Source organism: Quercus suber, unplaced genomic scaffold (assembly GCF_002906115.3).
Source record: "Quercus suber isolate HL8 unplaced genomic scaffold, Cork oak 2.0 scaffold_425, whole genome shotgun sequence".
NCBI lineage: Eukaryota > Viridiplantae > Streptophyta > Magnoliopsida > Fagales > Fagaceae > Quercus > Quercus suber.
In genome coordinates this window covers 172,840-191,327 of record NW_027069876.1, presented here as the reverse complement: position 1 = coordinate 191,327, position 18,488 = coordinate 172,840, and the positions used below count along the sequence as shown (strand labels likewise).

The 18,488-nt window shown below is 33.7% G+C and overlaps 1 protein-coding gene across 4 annotated transcripts; it reads right to left on the bottom strand.

Annotated features, from left to right (window-relative positions):
• Window positions 1–5,365: 5,365 nt before the first annotated feature.
• Window positions 5,366–16,822, bottom strand: LOC112029500 (putative disease resistance protein RGA4). Of its 4 annotated transcripts, none has more exons than XM_065761656.1 (13): window positions 13,581–16,822; window positions 13,419–13,484; window positions 13,145–13,230; window positions 12,805–12,917; window positions 12,257–12,712; window positions 12,042–12,161; window positions 11,793–11,870; window positions 11,529–11,633; window positions 10,511–10,598; window positions 8,925–10,213; window positions 7,522–7,837; window positions 6,079–6,883; window positions 5,366–5,989 (listed from the first exon to the last, which is right to left on the bottom strand). In XM_065761656.1, the coding sequence occupies exons 1-2, from the start codon at window positions 16,531–16,533 to the stop codon at window positions 13,426–13,428; spliced, it is 3,012 nt and encodes a 1,003-aa protein (XP_065617728.1). In that variant the 5' UTR covers window positions 16,534–16,822; the 3' UTR covers window positions 5,366–5,989; window positions 6,079–6,883; window positions 7,522–7,837; window positions 8,925–10,213; window positions 10,511–10,598; window positions 11,529–11,633; window positions 11,793–11,870; window positions 12,042–12,161; window positions 12,257–12,712; window positions 12,805–12,917; window positions 13,145–13,230; window positions 13,419–13,425. The 4 variants fall into 4 exon arrangements, with proteins under 4 accessions (XP_065617728.1, XP_065617729.1, XP_065617730.1 ...); XM_065761657.1 differs by having other exon boundaries at window positions 12,257–12,635; XM_065761658.1 differs by having other exon boundaries at window positions 12,805–12,861.
• Window positions 16,823–18,488: the final 1,666 nt, after the last annotated feature.

Below are 18,488 nucleotides of genomic sequence, written 5' to 3'. Positions count from 1 at the left end.
ACTCTCTCTCTCTCTCTCTCTCTCTCTCTCTCTCTCTCTCTCTCTCTCTCTCTCTCTCTCTCTCTCTCTCTCTCTCTCTCTCTAAAGTAGTGAAGTGCAATATCATTGGCAATAGATGATATTTTGGAAGGCCAGGTCATCAACCTGTTAATCCAGAGATTGTTTGAGAAGTAGCAATTGTAATTGAAGATGATCTAGGGGCCCGTTTGGTAGAAGAGTTTGAGTAATTTTGTTTGGGTGTTTTTGATATACGTGTGGGTGAAAAAGTATGTTGAAATGTGTGTAAGGTTGTTTAAAATGTGAAAATGTGTGTTAGAACTTGCTCACCAAACAGGGCCAAGCTTACAAATAAAAATGAGTTATCAAGGTCCTTTGTCAATACTTGCTAATATGAACATCAAACTATGGTGTAAATCCAACACAATCTACCATATAAGAATTGATTAAAAAAATTAAGATGAAAATGTTCTACATTCTGTTTTCAACGCAAACTGAAGATAGGACAGAAACATTAGCAATTCAGTATGAAACAACTCAAACCTGCACTAGCAAGAAAAGAAAAGGGTCTTGTTTAATATTAGGAGTTGCTTGCACTGTTTCTTATTATAGGTAGGTGAAAGAATAGAACAAATAGGTTTTGGGCTCTATTTTCGGTGAATTTGAGAAATGGGCTGCATAAACGGCCCAACTTCCATTTTTTGGTTTTTTTTTTTTCTTAAAAAATAATAATTTGATAATTACGTCAAGAGATAAGAGATTTGAACCCTAAATATTTCAGATAAAAACACCAAAAAGTATCAATTAAACTAAGATCAAGAAATTCCAAATCAACGACAAATCAAATAATTCGAAATAACATTAGAATTTGCTTCTTTAATATTATTATTATTATTATTATTATTTATCTGTAATATCAAGAAACTCTAAATCAACTAAAGATCAAACAATGAGAATTAGCTTCTTTAATTTAATATATGTTTTTTGGGGATTTAATTTAATATGTGCCTTTTTAGGGATTTAATGGTTCAGAGAAAAAATTGATTTTGGCAACTATAAGTTGATTTTGGCAATTAGAAGTTGATTTGTACTACACTCTCATATGTTGAAAATGTAGCCATTAAGCTAAACCATGTAATCCTTGTGTATTCTTGTGTTATCTATTTTATGCCTCCACTTTTGCATTTGTTCTATCTTATTCAACATTGTATATCAACACTAATATTTAAAATAAATAATTAGAAGTTTTTGTTAGAAATGCTAGGAAGTACTAGTTAACTTCATGAGCTCACAACTAATTGCAATAATAATAAAATGGTTGAAGATTAAATGTAAGAATTAAGACATACAGTTAGGATGTGGTGGGCTGGTGATTTCTGATTTGTCCAACTCATTGGTTTGGTGTCAATCTTGGAATGGCTCTCATTTAGTTAACCAACCATAGCATAGAGCCAACTCCAATCCTTCTATGTGTGCAAGCTAAGACTCCTACTTGTACTAAAAGTTTATTAATTAGTCTAAGGTTTAGTCTACTATATATAGTAATGTTATGGTTTATTGCAACACAAGATTTGTACTACACTCTCATATGTTAAAATTGTAACCCTTAAGATATATTTCAAATGCATGCAATTTTAATTCTGAAAGTGAAGGAGCAAAGTAATTTGGTGAAGCATCACCCGTGCTGATTAATATCACCAATTGCATGCTTGGGAGTTCTTTAAGAACACTCTACCTATCCATTTTGCCTCTGTTCTTTTTTGGCGGTACTCCATACTCATGATTTTTCTCTTAATTGCAGTAAATTTAGTCAAGCAAAACTTGCCTTTCTTTTAATTAACAAATTCCTCATTATATTTATGGCAAAATTTAGGTGTAATATATTGAGCTTTTCAATCAAATTCAAATACATGGTTACATTAACCAATAAAATATAAATAATTATATCTTTCCTAAGAATAATTAAATGTAATACAAATATATATATATATATATTTAAATTTAATAAATAACATAATATACCCCTGTATCTGAGGTTTAGTGACAGTAAATTCAGTGAAGCAAAACTTGCCTTTCTTCTTATTGAAAACGTCGTCATTATATTTGTACTTCCAAAATATATTTTAGTCCATATAAAGAGCTTGAAGTTTGATTTTAGTCCCTAAGCTTTAAATTTTTTTTATTGTCCTTAAATTATAGAAAACATTATACTTTTTGTTCTTCTATCGAATTTCATTAGCTTTAATCCTACATGTCTAATTAAGTAGCATTATCTTTAGCATTAGAGAGTTTGACACATTTTTCCTACATGATCCCATCATTACATTACATAAATAAAAATAAAATTAAAAAAAAAAAAAGTCACAGGAGGTGAACTAGTAGCACGAAACCATATACTAGTGACATATGGTATGAAAGCTTAAGGAGAAAATATGTAACGTTTTCAACAATTTATAAACCAAAAATAAAAAAAATAACTATCTAAAGTTTAGGAACAAAAGAAAAATGACATGAAAACTTTAGGGATGAAAACAATATTTTTTTTCCTATTTATATATACACAAAAGTAAAAAGAAGTTGACAAATATATTCCTTATTTATTATAGCATTTAGCCAAACCTATTTTTTGAGAAAATAATTTGATTCCCTATAATTTTGAGAATATATATATATTTTGAGGAAGAGCTTTCAGTTAAAAGAGATATTTGTTAATTAACTTCTACTACATTCCAATAAAGTTGGACTCACCTGATTCATTTTTTACGAGTGCAATGGAATATTCGTTAACAAAAGCCTTCAAATAATTATTTGTTATTTTTTGGGCTACTTAGAAAATGGTCTATGATTTCGTACTACTCATCAATTTAGAAATGGTCTATGATTTCCAGACCTTGCAAAAATGTGAATTTTGTGCACATAAACAACCATGTGCAAATTTCCAGACCCTACTTTCGGTGTTTCCTGCTTATTATCATTTTCAAGATGCTTGCATTCATTATTTCAATTACTCAACTAAAACTCAATTGCTTATTGAAGAGGTAGTGCAACTGTGACGTGAAGGCCCATTTATAAAGCCCAAGTCAATTACTCAAGCTGCCATAAGGTCCATGATAACATGAAAACCACTTCATGTAGCCATTCAACCTGGGTCCTCTAAACTTAAAGCCCATCATTTTAAAGTGCAAAAGTTACAGCATCAGATATCATTCTATATCTGTATCTGTATTTGTATTAATGTTTTTTTCCCTTATGTTACTTATTAGAGCCATTGTTAACATTGTTTGGTCTCTAATAGACTAATTTTAAATTATACAGATATTATTCTCTACTCTCCTCACGAGATAAAACAATAACACATATATTAATAATAGAATTTAATAAAATACATAAAACAAATTAAATGAAGTCTGAATGATTTAAATTAAAGAAATAAGCAACTTATTATGAATGCTCATGGTCTAGCTTACAATTGAACATGCTTTAAAATGGAAAATCAACCAGAGAAAAAGAAAAATCAGGATTGCAGGAATTAATATTATATGGTAGTATTAATAATGCTTTTTGCTAGCTTTTGGATTAAAAACTACTCTAGTGCCACGCTGGTGGAATAACAGGTTGCAGCTACAGCAACTATCCAATCATCTCTAATCATTAAGTTGTTCAACCTATTAATATGTGAGAAATTTTCAATTTGCCTATGTTGTGTACTAAAATCTGAGTTGAATTTATAAATTATAAAAGACCACTTGTTAGAAACCTTAGCTTCTACAATATAAATATATATATATATACACACACACACATTCTTTTCAAGATAACAAACTACAGATTTTAATTGATTTTTCTAATTTCAGTAAGGAAAGACACACTATTGTAAGGGGGACTCCAGAATTGCACATTCAAAATTTGCTTATGATGCCCAAAATACCGCAGTCTATTGCGTATTTTATTTGCAACCTGAAGAACAAAAAGCAAAAAGAGTAGGTGGAATCACTCTTTTTGAGTTATTTATCAATCATACTCTTTTTGTCATTGCTTTAATTTATAAAAATTTAAAAAATATATGATTTTTGAGAGGCCCCTCTGACATTAATAAATTCAATTAGTAATTGATGGTTGATACTATACCCTGCTGAACACCAAATCTATTTTTGTCATTTAAGTTATTACAATAAAACCAATAAATCAAGTTGAGATAAAAGTACTAAAATTGAATTCATTATTTTATTTTATTTTATTTTTTAAGAGTGAGAACGGGATCCATTATTGGTCATATTTCGAATATGAAATAACTATTCATTCCAGAAATATTTAATAATTTTCCTTGAAAATGACAAAATGCTTAAATTGTTTATTTAGAGGGAAAAAGACAAATTTCATCCCCAACTCTATTGGAAACACTAGGAGATGCTAGGACTAGGAGTATAAACTAATCTACTTTATACTCCATCAATTACAACTTACAATGAAAGAAAAAAAAATATTTATATGTAGCAAACTGTTGTTGGTAGTGTATAAAGTGGAACATAAAAAATGAGACACAAATTTTTTATTGCTTTTGGAAACTATTGTTCAATTAATAAATAGTAAAAGTTTTCAATTGAACTAAAATCAAGAAACTCTAAATTAACGACATATCAAATAATTCAAAATAACGTTAGAATTTTCTTTTTTAATTTTTTTTTTTGTCTGTAATATCAAGAAACTCTAAATCAACTAAAGATCAAACAATGAGAATTTTTTTCTTTAATTTGATATATTTATTTTGGGAGTTTAATTTAATATTTGCCTTTTTGGGGATTTAATGGTTCAGAGAAATAGTTGATTTTGGCAACTAGAAGTTGGAATCAAGCTGACTGGAAATAAAGCTTCCTAAATGAAGTAAAAAATGACACATAGCGTAAATCACAACTCTTATTGATGACCAAAATTTAGTGTTGGCAATTTTGTCAGATGTGCTCTATGCTACTAGCTCTTAGGATCAAAACTACATAACTGCGGATTTGATACTCACTTGAACATGACTAAAATATTGTTTTGCTAGAAATGCCTAGACCAAAATGACAATCATGAGACAATTTGCACATTAGGTACAATAATCACCTATCTAAAAAAAAAAAAGTATTTAATTAATAATTGCATTACCATTATTTGCCACTACTGTAGAGAAACACTATTTTGTAGCATAATCAAAGTCTCAAGCTTCCCTTCCTATATTATATAACACTAATTTTAACTACTGTGATTTAAATTGAGTGATTGATTGCATTTGTAGCGTTATATAGCAATGTCTTGGACGTCCAAATTCCAACGGTTCGTAGGAGAATGCGAAGTAACATGAAAAATAAATGAAAAACAAAGAAAAACGAGAGCAACCAACAATTTTTTACGTGGAAAACTCTCTGTGAAAAGGAACACAGAGAGAAAAACCACGGGCTCAAGCCAGTCTTCTTGTGCACTATTTTCTTAAGGTATGTCTTAATACAAGTTTTCCTTCCTCTTATATAAAGGGAAGGCGAAGAGTGTACACCACATCAGGTAAAATTCTATTGGCCAAGGCCATTGTTACATGCGAACGAAACATTTTGCTCCCTCAATGTCCTCTCTCCTCTGCCTGCATGGTACTACAATGCTATGTAGACGAGGCACACCTACTGTTACCCCTGAAAGGCTAAGGCATTGTTTCAGATTTAGCTCTGCACTTGGTTGTGGGAGGGTGCCTCTGCAAAGTGTACTAGGAGTATTTCTTTTGTTGAACACATGCAAGACTCTGTGAGATCTAATCTCCAGTTGTTCCTCATTAGCTTTTAGATTAATAACTAGGTATATAGTTTCCCTCTCTTACAGAATTGTAGTGCAAGAACATTGATAGTAGATGAATTTCCATTAAGCTAGTAACAGATTTGTCTGCATCTGATTGCACCACTAGGTGATAGCAATTAACTTCATATCCGCTTGACATGTGACCTAAATGTTTGTGAAATGTCTGGACCTGAAATTCAACCATGAGACAAGTTGCATGTTACATAGGATCAATCATTTAAAAAGTACTTGATAGAGTTGTTTCTAATTAATTTCTACCTTATTATTATTTGCAACTCCGCAGCAGAAAATGCTGGCCCTTCTCAGTTTGTCAAGGTGGCAAATTCACAATCAAAATCTCAAGCTCTCCTTTCTCTCTAATAATTTAATTTTGATCACCTTCAGATAATGGACAAGCCATGACAGTTGTAGCCTGGTTCATCATCACTTGGTTCAGTGCATCTTGAATTATTCGTTCAGGTTCAGCTTTGAGTGTATTTGTAGCCTTATTTAAAGCAGTATCTTGGACAACTGGTGGCTACACGTTTCGTCTGCCTGCTGGGTAATTGGAATTATCATAGTATTACTATGATATGATAGTCTTGCATTTTATTTGATAGAAACTAAATGAAGCAGTATGGTACAATGAGTTTGTAAGAGTCGCAAGCAAATGCTAAACTCCAAAAAAAGAAAAAAAATTATAATCTTACATTTATCAATTGTAGAGAGGAAATAGATTGAAGTAATAATACTTCCACTTTTGCTTTATCCATTGAAAGCTATTTAATGTTATTTTACTCTAAAGTAGCTCAATTGACTTAGTAACTTGGATCATTAAGAACTATCAAATGATGAGTTTAGCAGAATATTTTACTGTACTAACCTGTCGGAAGCTACTAACAAACCTTTGCGCACTTGTAACTTTGATATAACTTTGCTTTCCACCTCATTTGCATTTCCTTCTCTCATATGCAGTGTTGGCATGGATGCGTCATTGAACAAAAGTGATTTTTGACTGACAAGACCAATCTACCAGCTCATCCACTTCAATTTAACCTTACAATTTTCAATTCCATCAGGTGACCTGATTTAGGATTAAAAGATCTTTGAAATATTGCAGTCACTATGCATTCCCCATTTCCACTGTTTCCAACAATTGTGACTTATTGAAGGAAGAGAGTGACAACAATACAATTATGACTTGATGAATCTTTTTTTTTTTTTTTTTTTTGTGACTTATTGAAGGAAGAGAGTGACAACAATACAATTATGACTTGATGAATCTTTTTTTTTTTTTTTTTTTCAATTATGACTTGATCATTTAAAAAAAAAATCCAGCAAAGCTTTGGTGCTAAAGCTGTATAGAAGTAAAAAGGTAGTAAAACACAATTTGAAAATAAAATTTAACTTTGCCAAAATGAATGGCAAAGCTGAGGCCTTGGAAAACCTGAATATCCAACCTAGTTGGATATCTAAAGCTTACATGATGAAGCTCATCCTGTACTCTATACTTTGAATCTATCATTGCTAATAAGGAAGCATCAAAAGCTTTGTCTTTTGCTACTTGGGTCTATGTTTTCAGACAAGGTCAAACAGTAATGCTGAAAGTATTAACATTGTCTTTTGAACTTTTAGTCAATTGGCTGACAAGACCAAATTTCCCTTACTCCATTTAATCTGAAACTTTTTGAGATTCATATTATCCATAAGAGCTTTGCCCACCTAAAGATCATTGTATCAATTTGGAGAACTGATAACTGTTGGCTTCCCACTTTTGACTTGTCCAACCAAAGCTCAAGTTTTGCTAGCTGGGATATAGAATTAGAATCAATTAACTATATTTTCTGATTCAATAAAGTTAATTGACTGAAATAAATATAATTAACTTCTATATCTACATTTATGTCATCTAATATCTTTCCTATTGCATCATAAGCATCAATGTCTGACGTCCTCTTTAATGGTTTCATACATCTTAAAGTTTGTAGTTTCATCTCAAAGAAAATGCACTTGTGCAGCAAGCCGCCAGGCTAGAGACCTGAAACATCCATGTGGTAATAAAAAGAGGAAAAAAAAAAAAAAAAAAAGGCATAATACCAGCACACATACATTCATATGTTGTGCATGCACACATCTTCATTAAGGAACTTAAGCCAATAATGTATCTAATGCTTCTTTTTCAATTTTTTTTCTATTTCTGCATGTATAACTGTGGAACCAACCCAGTTGGAAGAATAGGCATAATTAGATATAATAAAAATCAGCAATACTTGAAACAAAAAACAACAGTGAAGTTGTTCAATTATAATTGAGAAATTTATAGAGGACTGAGTTTAAAATGATATGAATGAACCTGTAGAAGTATTAGGAGTTTTAGATCCTAATGGTCTTAGTTTCTATGTCTAGGATTTGAACAGTCACATGGATTCATATAATGTATAAACCTGTACAATGATGTTTTGTTGACTAAAAGAAAATGAACTCATCATTACAAGCGAGTATTCACTGTAGTTTCTTGTTCCCCGTGATAAAGAAGTTAAGACTTTTTTATTTCAATTGTTTTCTCTTCTTTTTCCTCATACTTTTTTCTGTAACCAAATGGTGCATAAATTCAAATAATCCATCACTATTTTTTATCATTATCTAACTTGAAATGTCAAAATAGTGCATTAATCCAATCTAAATGAGGCTCATTGGGGTGTCCGGTGAAAAGGGGATGATTATCCAAATGCCTCATTAGGGGGCACCTCTTCTGGCTTTGCCTCATTCCTTGGTATCCTCAATGAGGGTCAAAACTAGATTCAGTTTAGAACTCCCTCATTGGACTCTGTTGCAGAATAAGATTTTTTTAGCAAGGAGAGGGTCCAGAGAAAAGGGGATGATCTCGATGCACGATGGAAGTAGAAGAACATGGGGAAATTGATTCTAGAAGCCAAAATTTAAAATCAAGATAAAAAGGATTTAGGACAATATAGGAGCAATTGAGTCATTTTCAGCAATAACATGATAGCAACATTGAAAAGAAAGAATAACATTGACATTTCAAATTTTTTTTTTTTTCCAAACACACAAGATTACAATATATATTTTTATGAAGGATCTAGGTTAATGATTGACATACATACCTAAAGAAGTCAAAGTGGCAGAAAATTCTGAATCTGGTTCAAGCATATTGCAGAATCCCCACTGATTTCCCCATCCACCTCTTGAATTGCTGCTTGTCTCTACATTTCCCACTGATAATCAAAAAACCAAGTGAATAAACTCGAAAACAGCTCAAAACTTTCCAATAAATACACTGAATGTAATCCATGAACACAACCACTCGTACTTAGAACCCAAATAGACCACAATAATGTCCAAATAGGTCAATAAGATCTAAATTTGATAGTTATAAAATCCTAACATAGTAAAGTAAAATTTGTATTGAATACTTATGAGAATGAGGTTGGAATTATAGTGCAGGAATCTTGTGGTCTATAATAGATAAAACTTACTTATTCTTTTATTAACTTGTGATTATGCAACCACTTGTAGAATTTAAAATAGTGCAACAGTGGCTAGATATGTCAAAGCTTCAATGGCTAATATTTTAAAAAACACCACAGCAATTAACAAGAGATAATTGCCACCACCATTGTCATAACTGCTGTACAAACTAACATTGAACTTGTTTCAGATTGGAAAAGGCAACAAAAGATAAACAAAAACCAGGATTTAAACCTAAAAAAAATCCAAGATAAGAAATAAGTATAGATTACTGTCAATAAGAGAAAGATCATGCAGCAGAGATCATTTTGTAATCCAAATAATAATTATTAAAGTATTAATTTAGCCAGCATATTTTTCCACATCACACATGAGAAATCAAATTCAGGATGAATAATTTCCATATGAAAGTAAAGAACTGTAATTTCAATGTATTGCAAAGTTGCAAGGTAAAAAATTGAGAAATGTGGCATATGAAATCGGACAAGTGAAAAATACTCAAAATATCAAATCACTGATAATAAAAAAGAAAGCATAGCATTGACATTTCCTCATTGTGTTTTATCCTTTGACAAATAAGTTAATGATTAACATACGTACCAAAAGAAGTCAAAGATGCAACAAATCCTGAATCTTATTCTCATAAATACAGTTCCACAGTCAAATATAAGAACAGACTTATGCCATAATTTTCCTGTTTGCCTCTACCATTGTAGCCATAATTGGGATAGCCAGTGATACTCATTCTTTTTGATGATGTGTGAAATCAGTAGGCTGAATGCTATTAAGAAGGAAGGCTGTCATATCCAAGCACGTTGTTAGAACCCAATAATTTCCACACCCCTCCCATGAATTGATGCTTTTTCTATATTTCACAGGTAACCATCCACTGCATTTAGGTTGTGGCTATCATCTGCATATCTGCCTGAACATGTGACCAAAATGTTAGCTAAATGCCTGCATATAAAAGGGAATCATGGGAGAAGTTGCATGCTATTAGTATCAGTCATCTAAAGAGAAAAAAAAGTTGATAAAGTTAGATAGTTTCCCTTAACATTTATTTGTCACTCTACTGTAGAAAAACATTGAGCACTTCTAAAACTATTGGGTTGGCAAGCTCACAACTCTAGGGGATGGTATTGGTTGGTCTTGTCATCCAACATGAGAAAGTTTAGAACTGAAAATAACTTGTAAACTAACAAAATGAATTGTGGCATTCAACCTTTTTATGGAGTTATGATGGATCCTTCTACATTCAATTTTAGCCTCAGGGATATAAGTTGTCTCAGGTCATTCCGGAGCATTTTCACCTGGCATCATTCAATAAGTATGGATTTCAGAATCTAAGTTCCTCTTTTCAAATAAGAATTCTGCAGGATGCTAATAAAGTTTGACCAAAAAAAAAAAAACAGAAGTTAGGATTGTATAATCATTGTCTTCCCAAAGTTTCTCACTAACCAAGGGCATAAAATGAATACCATTCCTCAAATATATCATGTCTTCATTAAATTTTAGCTGTGTTTTGATGCAAACTATTCTATGAAATAGAAGTTACTGACAGCAAATCTCATAAGCTTAAATATGCAGAATCATCAATTAAACCATTAAGTTCTTAAAATCCTAGAGCTCACCTCTCACAAAAGATGTGAAAAGAACCACTACGAAAGACCACTTTTTCATGTTTGATCTTCATTTCATATTTTACAATGAAATGAGAACTGCTTTTAGTATGTAAGAAAATAGCCTCGGATACCCAGATAAATTGACATACAGTTTAATGTCAAGCAGGTTCTTGTTTGGAGAAGGAAGAAACATAGAAAACTGGAGAAAAATGGACTTCTGGAGAGTGATTTATAAACTGGTTTCAAAGTTCTTGGAAAGGTCAAGAAACCTAATATATGATTAATGACTTACCCTTTATTTTGGTCACTAGAAGACTTCTAAGAACCAAAGTAACCAAAATTAATTACAAGCCAGAGATTGTTAGAGAAGTTGCAATTATAAATGAAGATGATCAAAGCCTAAAGCACACATTTGAAAATGAGGTATCTAGTTCTGTTGGCAATACTTGTATCTATATGGATAAGAGTAGTAATAAATAGACACTAGATCCCAACTTTGATCATAAACTGTTAAGCTTTATCAAGAATCTGCCATAGTGAAATCTTTTTCTTTATATTTTTCCCCTTCGAACAAAGAATGATAATGTAAAAGTAAATAAAAGACTATTATTTGTTTACCTTTGTAATATTTGAATTCAAGGAGAAAGCCAATAAGCAACCACTTTTCCTTTATCCAAGTGTTGCTACCATGAATATCAACTTATGATCTAAATCCAACGCAACCTAAGCAAGAGAAAAAAAGATAGGAAAGAAACATTAGTGATTCGGTATGAAACAACTCACACCTGCACAAGCCAGAAAAAAACATAAAACATATTTTTTTATTCAATTGTAGAAAAAAAAAAAACATGGTGGAGCTTATAACCGAAGCATTAAAAATACCTGCATAAGCTAATTCTTCTGCCAGATATACTTCTCCCCACAAATATTATCTCCTTATCAGCAATTGATGATCCTCACCTGACAAGATGAGAAGAAAAACACCCAAAATACATCACCAAATCAACTTGGTTTGAGATACAAAAAGAAACAGAGGAAAGAATTCCATATTCTTTCTCTTAATATGTGAAGAAAGCATGCATGTAAGGAATGAAAATTCTATTGGCAAAGATAAATAAAACAAGAAACCACCTCTAGATAATTATAATTATTCACCACTGAGCTATTGACTTGTTGAACCACTGCAACGCCCAAAAATTTTGGTAAAGCCCTGAGTTTTAAGTTCATATTCCTCATTCGTTTCAGTTTGTTCTGCATAATGAAATTAAATAGCCAGGAAAAAATTAGCTATACAATTAAAGATGGTGAAGAAGAAGAATTTTGTTTTGCATAATGAAATTCAATACCTGGATCTTCTTCTTTTGGTGGAGCTAGATCTCCTCTCAAGTTTTCGATGTGAGCAAGCCAATCCTGGCTCTTGCAACTTTCTACTAAGATGGGACAACTCTGAATATCCAGTTTCTTCAAAGAAGTTAGGGCAGGCAATGATGTCAAATTGGGGCATTCCCAAATACGGAGAGATTGCAGAGATATGATTTCGCAGATCCACTCCGGCAATGTCGTCAAACTCAGACAATTCGAAATCTCGAGCTTTCGCAGAGAGGTGGCCTGTTGAAGCCCACCGGAAGAGAGGCCAATTTTGGATGATCAAATAATCTTAGATACTGAAGCTTCCTCAGGCCTTGCCATTCCAATTCCATCCCATCCCCATTATAATTATATAACCTAAATTCCTCAAGTGCAGTCAGATGTTGTATAGATTGAAGGACATGACCATCACTACAATAAGCATTATGAAGAATCTGCCATAATGAAAATCTTTTTCTTTATTTTTTTTTTCCCTTCAAACAACAATGATTACGTAAAAGTGAATAAAATACTAGTATTTGTTTACCTCTGTAACATTCGAATTGAAGAAAAAAGCCAGTAAGCAACCACTTGGGACAAGTTCCTTCATCCAAGAATTGCTACCATGAATATCAACTTATAGTCTAAATCCAACGCAATCTACCATATAAAAATTAATAATAAAAAAAAAAGTAAGATGAAAGATGGTATATAATGTGTTTTCAACGCAAGCTTAGTAAGCCAAAAATGATAGGAAAGAAACATTAGCAATTCAGTATGAAACAACTCATATCTCCACAAGCTGAAAAAAAACATAAACCATATTTTTTATTCAATTGTAGAAATAAAAACATGGTGGTGTTTGTAATTGAACGATAAAAAAATACCTGTGCAAGCTAATACTGCAGTGCTCTTGCCAGATATACTTCTCGCCACAAATATTATCTCATTATCACCAAGTGCTGATCCTTATCTGAGAAAATGAGAAGTAAAACACCCACAATACACAACCAAATCAACTTGGTTTGAGATAAAAAAAGAAACAGGGAAAGAATTCCATATTCTTTCTCCTAATACGTGAAAAAAGCAAGCATGTGAGGAATGAAAATTATATTGGCAGAGAAAAAGAAAACAAGAAACCACTGCTAGATAATTATTTACCACTGAGTTATTGACTTGTTGAACCACTGCAACGCCCAAAAATTTTGGTAAAGCTCGAAGTTTGTTCTGCATAATGAATTTCAATAATCAGGAAAAAATTAGCTATACAATTATAGGGGGTGAAGCAGAAGAATTTTGTTTTTGCATAATTAAATTCAATACCTGAATCTTCTTCTAGATTCAAGTTTTCGATGCGAGCAATCCAATCTTGGCTCTTGCAACTTTCTACTAAGATGGGACACCTCCGAATCTCCAGTGTCTTCAAAGACGTTAGGGCAGGCAATGATGTCAAATTGGGGCAATGCCGAATCTCCAGTGTCTTCAAAGACGTTAGGGCAGGCAATGATGTCAAATTGGGGCAATCAAAAATATAGAGTGATTGCAGAGATATGATTTCGCAGATCCACTCCGGCAATGTCGTCAAACTCGGACAATTCCAAATATGGAGATTTCGCAGAGAGGTGGCCTGTTGAAGGCCCACCGGAAGAGAGGCCAATTTTGGATGATCATATAATCTTAGACGCTGAAGCTTCCTCAGCCCTTGCCATTCCAATTCCATCTCATCCCCATTATAATTATATAAACTAAGTACCTCAAGTGCAGTGAAATGTTGAAGGAAATGATCATTACTGCCTTCTATCATACCAATACCCAAAGATTTTAATTTGGAGAGAGGGGTGAATGAGGCGGCAAGTATTGAAGAAGAAGAAGGAGCAGAAGAGGTTGACTCTGCTACTGCTGCTGCTGTTGGGTTTTCCTGAGATACCGTACTTATCATTCCCATCGATATTGTTCGCTCCAATAGCCTCAAATTAGATTTATCCAGATCTAGCATTTCAAGATAAGGAAATAAAGGCATGGAAGATAGTTTAGGGCAACCAGAAATGCCTAGAATGGAAAGACGAGAAAATGAAGGCAGAGAATTATTCTTTGCTGTTATCATCGATATTTCACCGTAATTATCGGCGTCATCTTCGTCCTCCTCGATGGAGTTGCTGCTCCTCTTCCACCATCCCTTTAGATTAGGGCAATTCCAAATATAGAGGGATTCTAGGGGTGGAAGTTTAAAACTCTCTGATACCAGAGATACGTACTGAGCTAGTGAGTGGAGATTAGTCAGTTGTCCAAACCCACGTGGCATATGAGTCAAACTAGAGCACCCATCAATGTTCAGATGCCTAAGATTGACTAATTTACTAATATTTTTTGGCAATTCTATAAGTTCTTGACAATTAAAAAGATCCAGTGTCTCCAAATTTTGCAACCTTGTAACGGAATTAGGAAGTATCTTAATGTGTCTGTTGTCTGAGAGATCGAGATACCTTAAATGCTTCAACTTTCCGATAGAATGTGGCACATTCCTAATGCCAGTTCTATGCAAATCTAACAAGCGTAAGAACTTGAAACTTGAAACAAATGCATCACAAGTTAACTCATTCCATACCATTTGATTTGAATACCACTTTTGACATGGCAAAAGAAATGTTCTCATCCTATTTGCTTTAAACAACAAAGTTGGAATTTGTGTTGATGAGCCTAAATTAAAACCAAATGACACGTGATGAGTTTTTTCATCCATTTTTTTCTCATTTATCCCAAAAGTGATGCTCTCTTGCCCCACTACTAATATTGCCAGATCATGCATTAGGTCATGTATGTTAAATGTAGGTCCTATGCTCCAAAAATATTTTTTAGCTACTTGAAAGAATGATCTCCAAAGTAATTCCCTAAAATACTCATTACCAACATCTTCTAAGCATTGGTTTTGACCTAATGGCTCAATGAAACCTTGTGCCATCCATAGCTTAACCAATATCTCTTCTTCAATCTCGTAATCCTTTGAAAATAAACTACAATAAGCAAAACATTGTTTCAAATGTGGTGGGAGATGATCATAACTCAACCTAAGTATTGGTTGGATATTAGTTTCATTTACCTTTGAAAATTCATTATTTTTGAAGGACAACCATTCCTCTTCAGATTTTTTAAAGTACAGTAGGCTTCCTATAGTCTTTATGGCAAGTGGAACTCCTTTGCACTTACTAACGATTTCCATTCCAATTTCCTTAAATTTTGAATTTTCTGGTTCTTGTCCTTTTTTAAATGCCTTTTGCTTAAATAAAGACCAAGAGTCCTCATCATTTAAACCCGTTAAACGGTATGTTTCAATAGTTTTTGAACTCTCTGCAACCTTTTCCTCACGTGTAGTCACCAATATTCTACTGCCTCTTGCACCAACCAGTAAAATTTCTTTTAACTTATCCCATTTTTCAGAATCATCATTCCACACATCGTCTAATACTAGTAAGAATCTCTTTCCATCAATTTCTTTTTGAAGATCATTTATTGATGCATTCCTTTCAAGGTTTTCTAGTTTCTCACCTTTTGCGTATTCTAGGATTTTCTTAACAATTATTTTTACATCAAAATCATCAGAGATACAAACCCACAATTTTCTCTCAAATTCTTTTTGGATTTCTTCATCATTGAACACTAATTGAGCTAGTGTGGTCTTACCTAGTCCTCCGAGTCCAACTATTGAATAAACCGAAACATTTTCTTCAATATTGGAATCCAATAATCGTTCTGTGATCTTCTTCTTATCATGCTCCCTTCCAATAACATTTTCAGCACGTACAAAATAATCAGTCTCCCTCATCAGATCCATTACTTGTGTCCCCCTATGACGTACCTCTATGTGGAACTTTTTATCTGCTGCAATGGCATCTAGTCTCTCCCTAATAGCCTTAATCTTATGACCCATTTTAAGACCATATGCAAGTTGGTTCGATTTGGAAAAGAAGATGCGTACCTCTTTCGCTTTCTTATTCTTGGTCATCACTTCCCGTCGTAAAACTTCGGTGGAAAAGTCATCCAGCAAGTCGTCTGCTTCAAAAAGTACATCTTTCAGCTTTGCCACCCACTCCTTGATGGCATGGCTTTGCGCCTGCTGCTCCTCTGCATCCAGAAGCACAGCGTTGATTATTGAAACCGTATTTTTGAGCTTTTCAAGCTCATCTTTGACACCCCAGAGCAGGACAATCTCTTGGAGAGCAAGCTTTCCCAATTGGCCAATGATTCCCTCAGCAATTTTGATGAGAGCTCCTTCCGCCATTGCACGCTAGTAGTAGTAGGTGAATGAATGCTAAACGGTAACAGTGAAATCAGTTAAAAGGTAGGCAAAATGAGAACAATTGCTAGAGAAGAGAATGGCTTAGGCAGATTGGCCAATTTATGCAGAACCCTGCTTAATTTATTAGCAAGTTGTGAGTACCGTTGTTATGATATAATATTAAACATTACTTTCGGCATAATGGTAAGATTCAATTCATCACATGGGTTTTCTTTGCTGTCTCTCACTAATTCAATTCATTATGTATTAATTCAAATTACTTTTGGGATAATGCATATTATAATAGTCTTGAAAACAAAGGAGCAGCGTGCACTTGTTAAACATTCTACGACAAATTGCACATGTTGCTGAATCTAAACGCATCTCAAAACATATAGTAAAGTAAACAAACAGTATTTTTTTGGCTCAACGGTAAGATGCCCATTTGGCCATGTATGACTAACGTTAAAAAACTTGCATAACATGGGTCGTTGTCAGTGGCTCTCGTTTTAGTTCAATGTATTTGTATTAGTTTAAATTATTTTTGGGTTAATGCTCCTTTAAATAGTCTTACTTAGTCTGCGATTTCATACTTGGTGAATTTGACTGGTGATTGGAATTTGTGAAAATAAGAAAATGTAGGTGCACTTGGTCATTATTCCGTGACAAATTATAAATAGAGAGGTTTTGATAATATATATAGGAATATATTTACATTTTATTATGATCAAAGATTTATTCTTAATTCCTTATCATTTTATCATTTATTCTTAATTCTATATTTTTTTAGTCTATGTTCGTTTCTCAAAAAAAAAAAAAATGCCTGCTGTGAACCTGGGGGGAAGGAAGTTCGCGTGCCGAACGTCTATGTAAGAGAGGAGGGGGCTATCAACTAGCAGAGATTGACTGAAATTCTGCCAGGTGGTATACACGGGGTCGACTCCGAGTATGAGGTGAGAGGCCCGTAGCTGCCCGTCCGCGTGAACGAAGATCTCGGATCTGAGGACGAAGTTTAGATCCCTTACGTGCACGACTCTAACGTCCGGGGCGAACACCCTGCCGTCTGAAATAGCCAATAGAAGTGAAAATCAGAATACGCAAAGTACACGTGCATGTGAATCCGAGCATAAATTCAAACAAAAAGAAAGGAATGTACATAAAAAGAAAAAGAATTAATGATCGGGACGAACCCACTTCTCGCCTAGTAAGCGGACAAGGAAAATCGCCGACAAACCAATTGCCGCGCACCAAAACGAACTCCCCGGCAGAGTTTTTATTTGAATCGGGCAGGCAGGATATCAGCCGTACCCTCATGTCTCTCACTTTGAGGTAGTAATTTGTTTTCTTACTTCCGCATAAACTGTACATATGGTTTATGTCATGCTGGTTTAACTGTAAATTGAAAGTCTGGTTCAATCTACTCACACAACTCACCAGCCTGTAAAAATTGGGAGGAAGTTGGTCCGAGCACAAGCCGTAGTACCTAAGTGTGTCTATTATCAGGGGGCCTATGGGAAACCTAACCCCACCCTCCAAGATGGCCATTAAGGGGAAGAAGGCAGTGTTGCCTCCTCTATGGAGGGCCATCTCACTTTCGTGACAGTATGCAACCTCCACATCGCTAGGGATGTTGAAGGCCTGCCTAAAGGTTGCTAAGGTCGCAGCCGTATCTAAAAGGTATGAATACCCCATCCTAGGACCCTAAAATTTATGAAAGTGGAGATATGGAGAGAAGAAGTGTAGAAAACTTACTGTGGGTTCTAAGGTGAGAGAGATTTCTGGGCTGGAGTATGAAGACGCAAATGAATGCGCGGCAGAGAAGAAGTTGCAGAACTCAGAGTTTGTAAAGTAAAAGAATAGTGTTGAAGGCCCCTTTTATAGTGAACACAAAACGGGTGGGCAGCGGTTAATCAGCCATTATGGAAATTGATTAACCAGCCATGATGACTGCAACACCC